General features: G+C 53.9%; 1 protein-coding gene across 2 annotated transcripts in view; it reads left to right on the forward strand.

The window, feature by feature from the left end:
* LOC122383198 (unconventional myosin-XVIIIa-like) overlaps positions 1-19,982 on the forward strand; it is a 132,715-nt gene that overhangs the window by 22,572 nt on the left and 90,161 nt on the right. The window contains exon 1 of one of the 2 annotated variants that reach the window (XM_043369363.1): positions 11,372-12,652. The exons of the other annotated variant lie outside the window; for it this stretch is intronic. Within the exon in view, the coding sequence (XP_043225298.1) occupies positions 11,495-12,652 (1,158 nt within the window). The 5' untranslated portion in view covers positions 11,372-11,494. Of the gene's footprint in view, positions 1-11,371; positions 12,653-19,982 lie in introns of those variants that run through there. 2 annotated transcript variants of the gene reach the window in all.

A 19,982-nucleotide genomic window follows, 5' to 3' on the forward strand; every position in this document is an offset into this window, starting at 1 on the left:
CTCCCTCCTCCCTCCCACCCCACCCCGCCTCACTTCACCTCACATCACCCTCCCTTTTCAATTCCGGCCAGTTTGCAGCACAATTTAGTCGGCCTCAGACTTGGTCTTCAGGGTTCGGCTAGGTGGGTTGTCTGGTCACTAAGCCGTGGCTGATGTCTTCCCGTTCAGCTTACACTTTCCGTCGCTGCTATGTTTCGGCGAGCGTGGCCCGGGACTTGGCTTGCACGTGCTCTGCTGTCTACGTATGGCTGCTTCATGGATGATGCAGTAATAGCTAAAGATGCTGATTATAGGTATAATACCATATGGCACCAGACGTTCACGAAGATCCATTTCTTCGTCTCCGTTAAACGATAACCATCTCCTTCCGCGACATGCGAACCACTCTCCAGTCTCCGTATCTCCGTATCAGATTAGACCATATCGCTCTCCATTGGAATTCGGACGGTGCCTTGTTACCTGGCGTCGGGTGACCTGGGAGGGGCAGTGACGGTGGTAGAGTCGGCGGAAGAACGCACCCAGTCGCCGCCGGCTGGCCGGGCGGTCGGTCGGATGGACGGACGGTCGGCGATGAGACGGTCGGGCACGCGGCCGGGCGTTCGGGCTGGCGGAGGTGACCGTGACAAGGTCGCACCGTGCCGACCGAGCGCAGCCTCTTAATGAGTCAAGGAACGTGTCTTTAGACGGATACCTACCTAGCAGTGGAGGGTCCTGGCTAGACAGGGGCGCGGGAACTACTTTCCGACTGGGGGGGGGGGGGGGGGCACACCATAATAGAGATCAACCTAGGGTACCCCCAAATCTAGTTTTCTCACCGGTTTTAGGCCACTTATTTTTCACCTCTCGGCTTTTTCAACAAAAAAAGAAAACATTTGCAAAAAAAGTGTGGTATTCCGTCTCAAAGCTGTGGGGGCACCGCCCCCACGGCCCCAGAGTTGGGGGGGGGGGGGCAAGCTGCCCCCACTGCCCCCGGCTCCCGCGCCTATGTGGCTAGATGGTGCACCAGGCGGCTTTTCTTTCCATTTTCTGCGGAGGACGGGGTAGGTGTTCTATGCGGCTGGGTGGTGTGAGGTGAATGTTTTCTTTGCTGTCGGAAGTGGCTGACTAGCGACATGTTCGAGACGCAGGTCACGTAGGTACCCCGCCGTTTTCAACATGCCGCCTAGCTGCATCCGCCCGTCGAATCCCTGCTCGTCATTCTCAATACGTTCCATGTCATCCCAGCCACCACCAGCCCTGCCACTCCCTCTAACATTCCCTTATGCCACCTTCTCCGCCTTCTAAACCGCTACCACTACCACCTTTGACCTTACCTCTGCGTCTACTTACACCTACCCTCCACGCGTCTACCTCCATGCCACCCTGGGACCCCTCTCCTTCAGTCACGACCGGCCGGTGCCGTCATCAGTTCCGGCACCGGCTGCCGGCAGTCAGCTGTCAGCTGTCTGGGGTCACGGTACCGGGCGCCGACACGGACCGCCGCACACTGGTCGGAAACGCTCCAGCGAGAGGCCAGCGGCATTTCCGCAAAAGTTTTTTGCTTGTTATTCCACAACTAGTGAAGCAAACTTCATAAAACTTTGCATACCTTCTCTGTCATATGTAAGCTATCATTTGGATGTCAAGCACTAAATATATGACGTGAATCTGTTAAGTTATGACGTCATAATTGAGTATAATACAGGATCTAGCACCACTTTAAGTCAACAAGGGAAATTGGGAGCTGCTATCCGGGCACCGGGAATGGTTTCATGCACTCCTTGCAAGGTCCAGTGCTTGACTTTAGCATTGTTGACTTTGCGTGACGTCATTTATGACGTCACTAAGGCCATGTAAGTTTTTCGTCAATAACTCCTGATCAGATGGAGCTAGAGAGTCGGGAAAGCCACCATTGGACTCAGGAAGACCTGCCGAATCGAATGATATGCGATATGACCTCCTTCAACCATTTTCGTGACCTGAGGGGCTCCGACCTGACCTTGACCCGAGGTTAACACCTTAACCCTCGCCGGCACAGGGGGGTTGATGCAACCCCCCTAAGGTTTTTCGCGAATAACTCGCGTAAAAAGCGGCCAATCGCGACGAAACTTTCAGTACCCTCGCATTCATCAATTTTACACCTACCCTGAAAATTTCATGACCCTGACCCCAATGACCTTTGACCTGTGATCTTTTTTCCGTGACCATGTTTGGCCGAAATCGCGATTCGGCGTATGTCGGCTCGCATGCCGCGCGTTTGCAAGCTTTTCGTGGTTTCAAACGTTCAAACATGTGATTTGATGTTGCTTCCATACATTAGGATGGGTGTCAAGGTCACCTGAAGGTCAGGTCAGGTCATTGACCTTTGGTGACCTCGGGTGACCTCGGTTCACTTTTTCGAGTTTTACATGTTTCTAGGCTAGTTTTTGGAGCTGAATTCTAATTTAGCAACCATTTGAACATTTACGAAGTAGTTTTGGCGCCTTCGTAACATGTTACGAAGCTGTCAGAGGCGGTTGACACGTATTACGAATACCCGTCACAACCCCTACCGGTTGATCTGACCTGACCTGACCCGACCTGGTCTAAATGCTTAAAGACATCATCTCTGATCAAAACTAATACGATATTCGTGATCAGCACCCCGGAAAACCACATAGCAGCCACAATTTACGACTTTCTAACAGGTCCCGATTTTCCCGGTTTTCGGGTCATTGACCTGACCTGGAAGGTCACCCGATGACCTAGGACCTTAAAATTGGGTATCATCGGCTTCCTCTGGTGACGGGCAACACGCTCGTTTTTTCCGCGAGGCTCTAGCTCGATCAGGGGCCAAACGCGAGGGGGGTCGTACCCCCCCCCCCCCCCCTTGTGCCGTCAAAGGACGCAAAATGGCCTGTGCCGGCGAGGGTTAAGTTGACTTCACCCGAACACCAAGTATAGCATTCAATGCGCCTGAGCTAGACAAACACGATTATGCCAAAATCGCGGCAGTGCGACCATTTTTGGCAAAGTAATTAACCTAAAACCGAGCCCGTGCCTTGTGGCACTTACCTGACCTAAGAGGTCACTGGCTGACCTAAGACCTTAAAATCGGGTAGTACCTAATTTTTGCGTCTTATAACGGCACACAAGCTTGTTTTTTCCGCGAGGCTCTAGCTCAATTAGAGGCGAAACGGCGAGGGAGTTGTACCAACCCTCCCCGGTCAATGTAGAAAACCAATCGGTCCGGCCAGGGTTAAATACCGGAATTGTGATCTAATGTAAAAAGACGGCCCAAGGTAACCCGACGTCAGTGACAGGTGTCCTATATTTGCAGCGTCTTATATTCACGAAGGTTTCAATTTCCACGTTCTTCAGCCGAGTGATGGTTGTCAATAGCAAGGGTCTCTAAATGCAAGCCGTAATCGCCACGCAATATGTGGAAGGCTTTTGATGTCAATACATACATAAATGCATACATAAAACGCGCTTTTCACAAAATTCATAAACTCAAGCGCATCTGTTTTTAATGACCAGTCAACTACGCATGGATGCGTGCAGGCCACACAGGTCAGCGTAAGCCGGGCGCGGCGGCCGAGCCGAAACTGGGGCGGGGCGGGCGGTAGTTGGGTAGGAAGAGCGGCTCCTGCAAATTTTGCGCAAATATGCGCAGTTAGCTTTTATGTTGCCCTGGTGTGAATTTAAATCCTACTTCATCTCACAAAAAATCAGAGTGGAACTAGATGGGACTACCTGTTGTTTCCTTACCTAAACTTTGCAGTTATATTCCAGAATCACTGTAGGAGAGCCTTCATAAAAAAGCTATAGTACATCTTAGTTAGGGAAAAAGTATCCCAAAAATTTTGCACTGACCAGTCGGCAACTTCATAACGAACATTTTGATGCATAATATGTGGGATTTCAATTTGGTGTCTATCAGCAATAAGACTCTGAATATCCGGCTCAAGAAACCTCTTGCTCCGCGTCAGTTTCCGAGTTCTGGGATACCCCATCTTCGGGGGCTGATTACAGCTATTTTTGGTCACCCGGATTAGTTTTTTTGGCCTAAGTATAATAATTTGATCAATTTCAAATCGATCTATATAAAAAATAATCCGAAACTCCGGAATCGCCCGTGGCCTCTCGTGAGGGCGTTTCCGACCAGTGTGCGCCGCCAGCACAGGTGTCAGCTGACTGACAGTGTACCGGCCTGCGCCGCGGCGACCGCAGCGACATCTACGTGGAGTAGTGGCGACACCGTGCGGTTATCGCTGGGTACGGCTGTGAAAGGGGGCTGGCGGCTGCTGAGTGTTGAACATTGAGATGGCAAATTTGCTGGAGCCGGCATTTGGAGGATGAGAAGGGTCTGTCAAGAGCAAGAAGCAGTTAGTTTTTATTTTACTCTGCCCGTGTCGACTTGTGGAAGTAGATAGTTCAGTTAAAGGGACACTCCCACCTTAACATTAGTTTTGAGTTGAGATAGCCAAATTGGTGGCCATGGCCTGCAAATACCGGTTTGGGCACTCACAACATCGAAAAATGCTTTAATTCGAAGATATGGAATTTCAAACTTGCAGTTTTCGGATTCTAAGGGGCTAATGCATTGGAATGCCCCCTTAGAATTTGTGACGTCAGCGGAGATCTAACGATTTTTAAATCTTAGACTAAAACCATCGTTAACACGTGGTGGTATACGCTGCTTTGCGCGCAACGTCTGCCGCACTTTAAGGCTGCCAAATTATTGCTTCCAAATAAAGTCGCTAGTAACAGGGGAGATCCCAAAAAGTAAACAAAAGTAAAAGCCTAATATCTTGAAAACCAGTGAATATTTTTCGGTGAAATTTGGTAGATATTCGTTTTCGCTCTTTCTGAACCAAGGGACATCACTTTCATGCCAATTCATTAACTTTTTTGAAGGTGGGAGGGTCCCTTTAATATTATTTTGCTTACATTTCGTAACTAAACCGGGCTAGGGTTTCGGGTCGCATTCGGTTCGAGTCGCATGCTGTGTCCTGGATCGACCGTGACAGACGCGTAGGAAGTGGCTATTCTGAGGTCATAAGTCATGACACGTGTCTATAATGGATAGAGAAACCTTTCAAGAGCGAGAAGCCCCACGGGAGTGCCGCTGTTGGTGATAAGCCCATACGGGGGTCAGAGACTAGCGTTTCTGTCTCCGAATGGGGTCGGGTGTTAGGGCGAAGGATGCGTCATTCTTATGACATTTACCCGGACCTGGGCATCAGGTGGATAGCTGTGACGGCTGCTGACGGCTGGGTGCTGATGTGGACCCAGCCGTCAGTCAGTGACTAACGGGACTGGTGACTAATGACTGACATCTGACTACTAGCTAGTGACTTATGGGTGACGCCTTTTTATAACAGTTGGCGACTGGACAATTGACTACCGATGCTGACATATAACTGTCTGATTGCTGACGACTGAATGCTGATGTCAAGCGACTGATGCTAAAGCTCTCATCCGTAGCTCGGCTTTCAGCCACCCACTGACGCGTCGCGGCGCCCTATGGTCTTTTGACTATATTTGCCCATTTTTTGTCCTATTTCCGCCCTGGGGAACTTGATCCTTACACTGTGAACTTTTGGGAGGTTGATGCGAGCATCCGTATGGTGTGGTAGGTGGTCTACTTCTCCAGTGTTCTCTCGGCTCCACGGGACCGTTGCTGTCGACCTGCTGATATAACAGCGCCACCTGGGCTAGTTGGCGTCTCTGTAAGCTATGGTTTCGGACCTGCCGCTAGGTGTCGGCTCGGAGCTTTGCGCTGCCGCTGCGGGAAGCTGCTATGCTGTGTAATTGTGTATGGTCGAGAGCAGATGGACTCGGGGTCCGTAGGCCGATCAGCATCCCTTCCCCTCTAGCAGTGGAGCTTACGAACGTTTTTGACGGTGTATGAGTAAACTCGAGCTGGCCAACTCACGCTCAGTGCTCGTGGTGCCACGGGTATACTCTCGGGCTGCCGTCTACAAATGCCACCTGTTGCAGTCAACCGGTCGGTCGTTTGTCCAGCTGACCCATATCCCTCTGGGTCACTGTCATGCATGGTGCAAGATCAGTTCACAATTGATATTGCCGCTCTGATCCGATTTAATCCTCATGTGAATCTGAATGATGTCCCCACGTAATGGAGCAATGGCTCAACTGCTCTCGTCCAAGCGGCACAGAGCTGTAACGGCTGTTGCGTTTCCTTCGATGTCTCAGCATTCATATGTGTATAAAATCTTGGGTCATCATTGCTTCTGAGAAACATCAACGGAGTTGTTGGTTGGTCACCCGAAGGACACTACTTTCTTCACCATCCTATGTGGTTTCCGATATTCCCAACCCTCCTCATACATTCTACTTCATCGTAAGACCATATCACGAATAGTCATGCTCAAAATAAGCTTCTTTTCTGCGCAAAGTCCAGCCTTCAAGCGTGCCTTACAGGCGTGTGCATTACTTTGCCCTCACTGCTGTTTCATTTGCCTCCATTACTCATCGCGTATTGTGCTGAGTGGGTTACGGCGATGCCTTATTGATGCCCTGTGCTGGACGGCAGCGTGTTTTGAAGGATGGAGGGAGTCGGAGCATAAAGAGGTGACTATATTACAGTCTCAGGTCCCCTCACACGGCTCACCGAACACGCCCAGTGGATGTTTTGATGAGCCCACTTTCCGTGACCTTGGCGAAAGTGGTATGCGGCGCCGTGGGAAAGGATCAGTGTTTTCGTGGATATGTTATGAAGTTTCCATGTGATTAGTGAAAGGAAGACTACGTCTAGGTACTCATGAGCTACCTTTCGGTGGTGTGACTGGTATAGAACTGAAGAATAAGCTAGGTTCGGAGGTTTCAAAATGCAAGCGTAGGTAGGTAGGTATCTCATACCTACCTACCTACGCTTATGTTAATTGGTATATGTTAATTGTTCCTTTTTGTTTTCGGAATACAAATGTTTTTAAAACTATATTTCCTTTTATAGAGCATTGTTATATTTTTACGAATATAATGCTAATTTAGATAATTCGCTCAAGTTTCATACTATATCATTATTCTATTCCACGCAATCCTGAGAGTGCGGGCTGTTCAGCTGGTCAGCACTCAGCATTCAGTTTAGCCTACCTTCCACCCCTCCTGTCCCTTCCTGACGGTCTGTGCCGCCCCTCTGTCGATAGTTGGTCGGACCGCCATTCACACTGCCGACGATACCTCAGCAGACTGGCAGGTCAGCCCCGAAAACCAACACACACACGCGCACACAAACACACACACGGGATGACCAGCTCGGCTTTCTCCTGTAGGTGAGCTGGTCTGACGTGCGTGCCAGATATTATGCGTGTTTGCGCGTCTATGCGAGGACTGGGAGGCGGGCCCGATGGAAGTCTGTAGCGCCTACATCGGTGCCGGTGGTCTAATATTGTGCGGCTGGAGCTGAGAAATCATTTGCGCTGCTTTTACCCCTCGGTATGCTTATGTTTAATGAATGAGTCTTATCTGGTCTACAGATGGTTTGTCTGTTGCTGTCGGTCTGTTTCTTATTTTCTGCACAACAGGCTTCTTTCTTGATCAAGCTGCAAGCTGTAAAAACTATCTTAATGATATCCTTATTTTTAAAGTATTGTTGGACAGCGGTGTGTAAACAATGGCTTGTTTCCGCTATAAACGTGAAGGGTAATAGCCTGATATGACATGCAGCTGGCCATGTTTCCATTATTGAAGAGCTTAGGCATATCATTGCGGAAAATAACATTTTTCGGGGAATAATTCAGAATATCCTAGTCATTCGTGTCACAGCAATCTTGGCTGGAACCTCGGGAGCAGGCTATCGCATATCATATGGGCTCCTGTATTGGACAGTGGCGATCTGATGATGATTTTTTATTTTCATTGAATGTAGCTTTGCACGCGTGGAACTCTGCTGTATTGAATGGTGGTCTTAAAATAGCTGCAGATACCGGACGCCCAAATTAGGATGGATTTGTACATGGTATGCTCAGTCGTTGTAGCCACATTCCTGTGGCCATGTTAGTGTCTGATATCCGTCACTTCTCGAGTTGATCTCGAGCTGTCTGCCCTGTCTCGGGAAAGCTCAATGATGTCCCTGCGGGTTTCTGGTATCATCCCTCGACTTTCGTATCCATGCCCGAACGTTTTACGTGCACTGGTAACTGGTAAGATACAATGCCGTCCAGTTACCCCTTATTTACGGCGCGCAACAATTGCCCAGCGTAGCCCATGTTTATGTAGTGTATCCTCTCCATATACCCACTTTCAACAGACACAGGACTGCTGCACGTGGTCTTAGCAGCTCTATTTTCCCCGAAGCTATCCCGAGGCACCCCACCCGCCCTCCGGCGGCAGCACCCCTGCCGACCTTGCTGCATGCGCGCCGCACCAGTTTTGGTGAAGCTACTACTTACGCGTAGCAGTGTTGCGCAACTTTTCTATGTCACGCCGTCAGGTTGCCCTGAAAACATTGCCACATCTGTCATGCACTGCAACTACTGATGAGCCACGCTGCCTACTTTGTTGTCTGATCTGAGCGACAGCGTTGCAGCATCGTCGCCATCCATTAGGCAGCTACCACTGCCACAGTATTTTCACTAACTGCTATCGGAGTTTTCATTTGCTTCTACCGATTTGTTCATGGGCGCCTATGGTAGATTTAGTCCGGACGCATCAAAATCTCAAACTCTACCTATTTGTGCCTCTGCTGCCACCGCCTCCGTCGAGCTACCGATTGCCACCCGTTTTTTCTCGATCTGTTACTACCACTACTACCGGTTGTTTGGCCGGCCACTACCGGCCTCTGTAGAGCCGGCGGGCCCGTCCTCGGGGAAGTAGAGTGGTACGTGATCTGGGTCCGTCGGTGCCGGCGGCGCGCGCCCGGACGCTACGTGCGCCAGCCAGGGACGGGCCATTATCTGGTGATCACTCCGTGAAGGCCCTGCCACCCCCCCCCCCCGCTCACGCGTCCCGCCCGCTCCCCGCCCGCTCTGCTCTGCCTCCTGCCTCCTGCTGTCCTCGTGCAATGGTTGGGGTGCTTGGGTTGTAGGAAGGAGTCGCGAGATGAGGTGTTAACTGCTTGTAATCGGAAGATAGGGTGCTCAAAGTGGAGATGCTGGGACATAATGAATGCTAGTTGTTTGCGTGGGATGCAATTTGTAAATGCAAAGCTTGTCTATAACAAAACTTGAAGTTCATGACAGCATTTTTCAGAAATAAATTTGATTCTAGCTGTTTTGTGCTGGCGATAATGGCACAACGAAATCATGACATTTTCGTGAACACCCGGTGTAAAATGAATCGCGTAAGGAAGATATATGGGAGTCGACAGCGCACTAAGTTTACGTCGGTACGCCGGAGTGAGCTTTTCACACGTGGTGCTCCCCATTTCGAACTTGTGATATTATCTCGTTTTGAAAAATGAAGTCTTTTTGTGATGGTTGGCGGTATGAGATGGAAAAAAACGTTCACTTTCAGTGCCTTTTGACGCGCTAGATCGCGATAGTCCAGCTGCGTCTCGTGTGACAGTCGTATGGACTATGTTAATTGAGCCACGAACTCCCCAATCCGAACAGGTGCCTGTCTGAGGGCCTGTACCGGCCAGGTGTGGAGTCGGTGGATGTCCCGGCGCGCGGCGCGCTGCGTGTTGGTATGACAGCCGTCACCGGCGATTGATTGCCCCTGTCTGGACCAGGGGCCGGTATCGGGATGGTGGCCCGTCCAGCTAACGTGCCGCTCCCGCAGCTGTGGCAGTCGCTGCTCCCATCGGCCGTCCATTGGGGGATGATCGGCTCGCGTGTCGACCGCTCATTGGTGATCGCAGTGGGATTTTCAGCAGCTCCGAAAAAATGCAGAATGCCCATGTCGTCTGTGCAAAAATGAGCGTGTCGGAAGTGTCTTTGAAGACACGCCGGCACGCAAGACATCACGCTTACTTTGATAGGTAAGGGTGGTGCCAGGTGCCGAACATAATTCATATCGCGTTACTTTGAGCTGTGCGTGAAGAACGAACCTTCTCTGAAATAGTTTCGCCCAGAACATTTTGGCAGCATCTATTTATACTGCATGATCCTTTTGTTTTATCCTTCATTTAATCACAAATGTTTTGTTGTTTTGTCAACACAGCTTCAGTAACATTATTTTTTATTTTTTCCCCAGTAAATTTTGTGAGTTGTCAGATAAGTGATAACCATTTCTTGCCAAAGGAAAACAAGGTAGTCCACCTGTGGGCCTAGTATTACATTAACGTTTGTGCACATTATCGAACAAAGGCAGCAACCACGCCATGAAACTTCCATTAATTAAATTCCTCGAAAATATTGTCATGCATTCTTACAGCAGTTTCTCTACTAGCTTAATTATATGAAATATTAATGTCTTATTTCGATTGCCAGAAAGCAGGCAATCGGAAAATTTGACGCTATAGTGGCAGTACTTCTCGATTCGCTATGGCTGACAGTATCTGTCAAAGATCATTCCGTCTGCACGCAGGTCTTTGGGTCCTCACAGACAGACTCGCAGTGATGTATCACGTGTCGAGTGGGCGGCATTGTGCCGGACAATTCGTGCCTCGGTTTATCGATGGGGTCCTATTTTGGCCCGACCCATACGAGAACGTGGAGTGGAGTCGGCATGGTCTTATTGGGTGATGTCTTTTGGAAAAGTGATGATGCCTTTGCGAATATTTTTAGTACCTACTGGTTCATTGGTGTGCCCATATACGTAACACATGTAGCTGTGAAGTAACTCATTTTCTCACGGATTCCCAAATAGTTCACACTAGGTTCCAGCTTCTGATGCATGTCCTGTGCTGTTCACTAGAGTTACAGACCGTTGCGCTCCCTTCCGGCACCTATTCGATCTTGACATCATTGGTCGAATCAAACTTACTCCATGATGACGGTATTTTTAGACTTCTTTTTATGGCTGGGGTCACAAAGCGATTGTGTGGACTTTCAGACAATGCCAAGTTGAAGCCGGAGTTACTCGTTTGCTGACGAGCTGAGATTGGCAGTCGTTTGCTGGATGGTTGCAGTTCTCAAACTCCCATGGAACTACCCGCTGGGCTAATGCTGTGGGTGACGCCACCAACAGCACCCAGGACAGTGTTCGATGTCCCTATGAACCTGATAATCTCAGCTCAGCTCTGCTCAGCCCAGCCCAGCTCAGCCCAGCCCAGCCCAGCCCAGCCCAGCTCAGCTCAGCTCCAGGTGCCGTCGGTCGGACCCGTCCCCGTCCCCGTCCTCGTCGGTCGGACCCCGTCCATCGGACCCCGTCCCCGTCCCCGTCGATCGGACCCCGTCCTCGTCGATCCCCCGGCGGGTGCCCGGTACGGCGACGGTGGCGCCGTCTGGCGGCAGCCGCCCTCTCCGCACCACCCTGGGCGCGCGCGGCGGCAGTCCACACCGCTCGGCCGCGCCGGCCGCGTCTCACCGCCCGGCTGTGTCGACAGCCGACCTCTGCCTCTACCCCAGACTCGCGCGGGGCGCTGCCCCTGCCCCCCGCCCCTCTGCACCCTGCACGCCCCACCATGCTGGGCACCTTCGAGAGCTCCCTGCGCCGCTCGGACCGGTCTCGCGGCAGTGTGCGCGGCCGCGGCCGGACCGTGTCGCCTCGGCCGGGCTCGTCGACCACCGACGCCGGCCTGCACTACCTCTCCGGCTCGCCGACGCCCTCTGTGGCGTCCACTCGGCCCAGCAGCGGCCTCTCAGACCGGATGCCGCCCGGCTCCGTCAGCTCGGCCAGCTCCGTCAGCTCCGTCACCAACCGGCTCTACCACTCGTCGACGCTGGCGTCGGCGGCCAAGACGCGTCCGGCGCCCCCTGAACGACCCCCCGAGCGACCCCTGCGCCGCACCAATCTCGTGGAACTCGCCTCCAAGGTGGTGAAGACGTCTGACTTCCAGGAGGGGCCTCGTGTCTCCCAGCTGATCACACTGGAGATCAGTGATGAGGACGAGCGCGCCCACAGTGGCGGCACGGTGATGCGGCGCCGTCGGTCTCTGCCCAACATCACACCGGCACCGACAGCCGAACAGCCGGGCACGCCCCGGTCGGGCCGGCGCCGCGCCACCGCCGGCGCCCGGCCGCGTGCCGCAGAGAGCCCCGCCGGTACTGATCCGCCCTATGGTGGTAGTCTCGACCGGCGCAGGGTGGCACGCAAAGATGGCTACCAGCGGCGACTGGGCAGTGATGGAAGCTCGGCGAGCAGCTCTCCGGCTCGCTCCGACTCCCCGACGCCGCCCGGGTCGCCGGCGCCGACGGGCCGCCGCCGCGCGCACTGTCACAGCCAGCCGCGCCCCACGCGAGACAAAACGCCACCGCCGTTTGAACTGACGCTCCGTCGCAGCGTCTCTGTGCCGGCCAAATCCATGGGCAAGTGTGACGGAAAGTCGGCGAACCGCTCGGCGTCGGCACGTAAACCGTTGACGAAGACGCAGAGCGCCGGCGGCGGCGGTCGTTCAGGCGAGGGTCTTAACGATGAGTCCACGCCGCTGAGCCGCACGGCAAGCGATTCGAGAGTGGAACAGCTACTGCGCGAAGCTCGAAAAGCTCGTGAGCTGGGTCTGGCCGAACCGAGACGCGCACTTATCTACTTCCCAGTGCGCAGCATGAAGAAACAGAACGGCAAAAGCTTCAAAGACCTGACGCGGATCCTTGAGGAGCACCACGTGGATACTACAGACACGGTAGGTCTGAGGGCTGGCTGGGAGTTTGACACTGACTTGTTGCTAACACTGGCTCACAGAGGCCTAGCACATGGGGCGTTGAACGCGAGTCGCTCACGCCATTTGAAGTAGTAGAAGACGCTCGATTTGTTGATCAGATGTCTGTGGTTTTGTCGTAGAATGCATTACAATAGTCAATAGGGTTCACGAGGTTCAAACTCATGTACGGAATGTCGCCAACATTCACTCGTCTGTATTCATGCATTTCAAATTGATATTCAGCGAGATTGAGCCGTGGGTTGAGCGTGATTACGGATCGCTCACGAACGAGTCCCGAGTTGGACAGGGGCAAGGTTGTGGGTGTTATCCACGGGCACGTTACGACGGTGAAAGCCGAGCGGCGTGCCGGTCGGTCGTGGTCGGCGGTGGGCCGCGCACCGTCGTGACACCGCCCACCCACTCCGGCGGTCGTGGTCGCAGTCGTGTCCCGGTGGGCCGACCGGGCCGGGGTTGCCGCTTTTTGCCCCCGACCGCGCTGTCACTGTCACTGGGCCCGTTGGAGACGATCGATCGGCCGTCGATGTGACACCGCGCGCATCATTAGTGTCGTTGGAAGCGGTGATCCGCACAGGTGCGCCGGGTTGGAGACAGTGGGTACACAGGTGATCTGAACGGGCCGCGGGCGTGTCCTGACCCCCACGACCCCGGCCGGCCGGCCACAGACAAGGTCAGCCGGAACGGACCCCGCACCGTCGCCGCCGCCGCCGGGCGCCGCCGGGCGCCGCACTCAATTTGAAATGCTAACAGTTTTTCTGATTGGCGAGGAATGGAGTCTATTAGCGGCCGGTGGAGGGCGGCCGGCCGGGCGTCCATCCATCGCCCAGGGAGGTGATGGTCAACAGTCCGACCGGCCGCGGCCCTCGGTCATTGAATGGAGAGTAAACAGACGGCCCGCGCCCCACCAGAGGAACATTTGCAGCCCGTGTGTGCCCAAGGAAATGAAGGTGGTAATGCACGGTAAATGAAGGTTACTCAGCTCCAACTCTACTCATTACGGATTGGAATGTCAGCGGAAAGTTTTACATGTGCAAACCAAACCCGTTTAGTCTGGCACACGGCAATGTGTGCGAGTCCGATTTGCGAGAGTGCAATGTGCATTTTTATGTTTGCTGGTGTAATTTTAATGCTAAATATTTTGTTGTTCGCTAATCTGCCTTGATAAAAGTCCAAAACGTTATGGTTTTATCCACCGACGGAGGAAAAATCTCCATTTTCCTCCCATGAGCGAAAATCTCCGGAAATGCAAAACGCTGCTATTGCTGCGCATGGTATTTTACGAAAGTACGTGCCGTGCGCGAGGTGCTGAGTGCGCCATTCAGCCGATGACAGCTCTGTCCTATTTGATGACAGGTGTGTCGCACGTGACTTTAGGTCTGCCAGTCGGCCCGCGGCAGCTCTGTTATTACCCTGATCGTGACTGTAAACTGCTTGCTCCACCGTAACGCTCCCCCACCCCTCACGCTCCGATCTGGCCAACCACATCCTGGTCACCCGACACTCGAGGCTCTTCCTTGGCGTTACACGTTCCGCTTCTCCACTCATCTCGTCGCCCCCAGCTCAGAGCAGCCGGATCTCCCCCCAGCAGTATCTGTCCGTACCTCTGCATCACTCTCACCACCACACCTGCACCGTACGCCTCCGCGACCCCGCCGCTGTCGGCACGTCCCAGCTGCGCGTCGTTTTCATTTGCTGCGAGACCCAGTGTGGGCCGCCAACAACCACTCGGCTGTTGATTCGACCAACCGGCCGGCCGGCCCGCCAATTGCCCCATCATTGACCTCTGGACACCTGCTGAGTGCGCCGAGCGAGGTGGGCTGGCATTGTGGCGCGCTTTGTGTTGTGCGGCAGACGCGGCGCGGCTAAATCGCCTGTCGGCACGTCCGTGTGACGTTTGTCGGCGCGCTGGAGGCGTTTGTCGGCGCGCGCGGGCGTGCCGGCAGCGCTCTGGCGCCGCTGAGCAGTTGCGTCACGTGTTTACGTGCCCCTCTCCTCCCCTCTGGCGGAGCTGCTGCACGCCAGCTCAGGAGGGGGGGGGGGGGGGGGGTGCGCGGCTCGCCAAGGCTTCAGGGCTGCTCAGCTCATCTAAGCTCAGCGTGGAACGAGATGCTGGCTTGTTTTGGATCCATAAGACAATTATTTGACGCAATAACATTTCTTTATCACGGTAGCTTGGTATCAGATTCCCTCTTCTTTCTTTTATTCCATTCGTTTTTGCCCATTTTCGTGTTAATCTGTCGTCTTTTCTGCCATCACCTTTCCATGTCCATGCTTCCTTCCTGTGCCGCTATTCATATGCCCGACCGACTGCCACCGACCGGCACTTTCGCACCATTTCCACCTGACCTCACCTGACCTTACCTGACATTACCGGCCGTCCCGGTGTGCCACTGTAACCTGCTGACCCGGTGGGAACGCGTCGACCCCCGGCCGCAGACTGCCCGGCGCCTTCACATTGCGGACCACTGCCAGAGGGCAGGCCAGTGGCCACAGACTGCCCGGCGCTGGCCCAGCCAGGACTACCCTCACGGCTCTCCGTGGGAAACTGGACAACCTGGTGGTACCGGTTGGGTCGATGGTGTCGGGGGCGGTGTTAAATTTTCTCATGTTTTGCATAATGTGAATAAAGGATGCTAGATAATGAGCTGGAATGCCAGGTACTGGCATTAAACATAATCCCAGGCCTCTTATTAATTCCATGACAACCAGGCCTTTTTCCTACAAGCTCAGTTTTCTCCCAGTCCCTATGGGTTCATGACTGCGCCTACGACTTTGTCTGCCTGTCGTATAGGTCGCGGCCCATGTAAGTCACCGACCCGAGCCGGCCGACCAGGCTGGGAGCGTGACCCGGTGGGCAGCAGGCCGCCGTGGCTACCCTATGTGGACCGTGCCGGCCATTGTGGCTGCGGCAGCGCGTCCCTGACGAGCTGCGGCGTGCAGGCCGAGCTTTGTTGGGCATTGTTGCGGCTGTTCAGCCACTGAATGGGGTCGGCCAGTGGGTCTAGGTGGTGTTTGTTTGGGAAACCCGTGACTGGTTTCGTTTGGAAGAGGATGGTGCCGAACGCTTTGTCGGTGGTCGGCGCAGACAAAAGGCCGACAAAAGACTGTTTGGCTGCGCGATGGGCATTACCGACCTCCCACGGCTTGGTTACGTGAGCGGACGTCAGGGCCCACTGCTGTGACCACGGAGACTGCGACGACGGATGTGCTTCTAACACAGAGACTGCGGTGACACACAGAAACGCATCACCACCCGTGTTCACGCAAACGACCCGTTTTCTCTCCGAGATCGATCTCACCAATGGATCGACAGTACCCTGATGAAAATTCAGAACCCCTGACGAGTGAAAGAGAGACACACCGGTGACTGGCATGTATTACGTTTAAGTCTCTGTGCGGGAGGGCTTTGTTTAAGGCTCGGTTTGATTGGGAAATATGAGTTCTCGGATCGGACAATGCGTTTCGTTCGGTATAAAAATGGAGTGATGCGCTCAGTACACTTGTTTCTAGCAGCGGGGAGTCTCTCGCTAGCACGTTGGGTCATCGGACGTTCACGGATGATGTGGTACTGCCATTCATACCCCCAAAGTATGCAGATTGTCTCCTCACAACGCAAGTGCCTGTAGTCATACAAGCGTTAGCCCCCTCCCAGAGCCTGGGATTGCACTATCCATGGGCTCAAAGCTCCCTGATTTCAGTGAAAGATGGCTTGTTAGCTCAGCAATTTCCTCAGTCCTAATATGCCGTCTGCTGATGCTTCTCAGTCCAGTCTGATGAGTCCATTCTAGTCTCATCACTTTTAGTCCGTCCAGTCCAGGGTCCCGGTCTGGTCCAATGCCCCGACCCAGTCCAGTCATCTCAGTCCGCTCTGACCCGGCCCGGGGATCCTTGGACGGCTAACCTCTGTGTCAGCCAGTGACACTCTGGGAGCGGCTCGGTGTTGACTGCCGTGGGTCGCAGGCCAGTGTCACCTCTCCCTCGGCCCGTCTACCGTCCTCAGCGGTCCCCAAGGCCGCCACTGAAGAGCGCCGCCCTCGTCTGTCACACTGGCATTGTCGCCGTCCTGCGACTCTGTTTGGATTTCGCCATCGGCTCTCAGCTGCTCGTCAGAGACGCAGTCTCGCCGCCACTGTGTCGCTCCGAGCGGCGATCAAAGACGCTGTTGACAGCGCTGAGTGGAGGGCTCTGTTACGATGCGTGACCCCTGGGAGCGGTAGAGGAGGGGTGGGGTCCTCGGCGAGCACAGTGCAGGAGAGGAGGGGAGCGACCCTCAGCCGGACACTGTTCTGTCCTCTGGAGAGGGAGGGGAGGGGCGTGACCTGGGGAAGTCACGCAGGGATGTCGTGTCCGGAACCGGGATATGTGTCAAGTGATCTGTGATAGTAATTGAGTGAGCAGCGGTTTGTGTGCGTGGTGTTGGAGCGGCTACATTCAATGACCTTTATTTTGCCCATCGGCAATAAATTAGTGTGATCTTCACGCGTCCCATTACTGCTGAATCAGCGTCTCGATCAAAGTACGTCTCCCCCCCCTACCTCTCTGCGAGTCCCGTCCTTTGGCCCGGGCCGCGCCTCAGCCGCGGTGGCGGAATCGTTCTCTCAGTTTACCTGTGTCACGATGCGTGACGAAGCCACTTTTCTGTCCACACAAAACACCGGATGTCGCCGTTACACGCTCTAACAGCCCGCGATCGTCCGCAAAAGGGCCGCCGACTCTCCCACTTTTGTCGGTTTTTATTTGTGTTTTCCGGTTGGGTGTCTCCTCTCGGTTTGTGGCGAACGTTTAGCCCTGAGCACGTGCTGTTCTTTTTGCGCAGCCCACGCGACCTGCGATGGGTGTCAGCTTCCGATGGGTTTTTAATTCGTCTTCCTGGATGAGATTGAGCATTTGCGGCGGCCGTGATGGGTGATTCGCCAGTTTGCGAGGTCAATCGACCCTGAAACGTCGACAGACTCATGGTTAATGACGGACGGAGATGAAGATGATCGGGAGGCGAGACGTTTTGTTTTTGTCACGCCTCTCCAATATCTTCATCATTATGACTGTTTTCGAATGAGATGAGCTATAATCAGTTTCAAATCATCTTTGGAATGTGACGAGAACGTGACAGATGATGATAGCGTCTGCACGCGCGCTGTCTCATTTTCTTCCACGGCCAGTATATCGTCGAAGGAGGTCTCGTTTTGGTACGGAGCAGTGCAAATGGCCCCCATATGGTCTCATTCTTAGTTTAGCAGTTATTTGTTAATTTGTGGAACATAGTAACTCTTTTCCTATCTGTCTACCGATCTTCTTCGTCACTGTGTTCTTATACCCGCTTTTTTAACTAGCAACGTCTCTTGATCTTTCGTGTCTTCCATGACATCTTCGTTTTTTTTTGCCCGCCGCCCCCATCCATGCAGCCTCACCTTCCTCTCCTACTCTTCTATCCGTCCGCCTCCTCGCTGCCGTCTCTCCCTCTGTCCACCTCCTCGCTCTCGTCTCTCCGTCCGCCCGCCTCCTCGCCTGCCCTTCTAACCACCTGGGATCGGTGGGATCGCGTGGGCCGCCGCTGTTCGTGGCGCAGTGACAGAGCTGTAACTGGAGACCGGGTCCGGTGGGCGACTCGTTTCCGCTCACAGGGACACGATGACCTGCAGTCCGGGAACAGAAGATGCGGGGAACACCCTGTTTGGGGCTCAGTGGACATGGAAGGATCCTGAACATATGCTCATTGTCATCGTACAACGCTCGGTGTCCGAGGGAACTGTAGACGTCGGGACGCCGCCTTTGACGAAGAACACGGGCAGATGATGGTTACACCCTGTGCTTGGTACTCGGGAAATGTAACTGGATAGTGTGACTCCCGTGTTTGGGGATGGGTGATAGTGGCCAGACATGCGCCGCTGTCAGCAGATGCCAGACAGCTTCGCTGAGCAGGTGAGACTCCTATAGTATAGGCGCCTCCCTGTCTGGTGCAGTCTGCCGTATCGTATGCCTTGTCTGAATGACAGAGAGGGGGAGATTGTATTACAAACGGCGAATAGGGGAAAAAAACCGTTCGTAATCGTAATGCGCATTTACTTGCTCATGCAACTTCGGTGGCCACTCCAGTGCATTGGAGGCAGCGTGGATTGGTAGTTGGTCCTGGCTTTGTAGCAGCAAATCCCGGTAATAACTATCCCAGCAATACCTACCTCCAGGTGTGACGTGACTCCTGACAAACGGGGCGGTGTCACCGGCCAGTCCGAGCCCGCCCTTGTTGTGGACCGGGGACCTCGGGTAGACGGGTGCCACTCGCACCGCCCGCTGTCCCGCGCAGATTGGATAAACATGTCCCGGATGACGTGTGTCCACGTCATCTGGCGCTGCTGTTGGGGAGGGACATTCGGGACATCGCCATTAATTATGCAGCGATTGAAATTGATCACGATATGATAATGTCGTTCTTGTTGTGTGACCTAGCTGGTCAGCATTATTTTTTTTTTCATTTTGCTCAAGTTTTCGTAAAATGCGAATTAACGTCCGACAAATCATGGGTTCCAAAAAGGACTTCATTTGTTGTTCGATGACTTCAGGCCGTCACGCCAGCGCCCCCGGCGGGCTGCAATATCCGGCAGCCGGGGACGCCCCTGCCGTGCGCCCCCGAGGGCGGGGCGCCGCTGGGGCGCCGTGTTTACCACGGAGGTGTCACTGGCGCCGCCTCTTTGGCACCAGACAAGGCCGCGCCGCCAGCGGGCGCCCTTTTTGTGGCGCGTGCGCGGCGCGGCGGAGGCGGCACTGCTGACGGCTGGCTGCTGATCGTTTCCGCGCTGCAGTGGCCGAGGTGTGCGGGATGATGGAGTCGGGTCAGCTGAAAAATAGCGGCGACACACTGCCACCTTGTGGCGTGTTGGGGGCTGGCTCATACCTGTTTATCTTGTCAATTGTGACTTCTTCTCTCGGCTGTCATACATCTCAAGATCCAAAGTCGCACAGCCCGCTAGATGGAAAAATGAGTTATAGGGGTGGCTGGGCGACGAATGACAAACACGCAGACTCTTTCTCAGGGCTCAACTACCGCCCTCCTCGAAGCCTGATCGGGTAAGGCTAAATTGCTCAACGCCGTGACTCTAATCATGTGTCAGCCGTTCACCCCCTCCCCCCTCCCCCGGCTAGCCTTCCTCTCTGAGCCATCCTCTGACCTCCGCGTGACTCATCTACCGCTGACCAGCATCCGTCTTCACCGTTCCACATGACTGCTGAACTGAATCAAAGCACGACATTATTATGTCAGATCGCTGATCAGACGATAGCGAGATTATCCACCCGGGTG

Source organism: Amphibalanus amphitrite, unplaced genomic scaffold (assembly GCF_019059575.1).
Source record: "Amphibalanus amphitrite isolate SeventyFive unplaced genomic scaffold, NRLGWU_Aamphi_draft 000158F_arrow, whole genome shotgun sequence".
Lineage (NCBI taxonomy): Eukaryota > Metazoa > Arthropoda > Thecostraca > Balanomorpha > Balanidae > Amphibalanus > Amphibalanus amphitrite.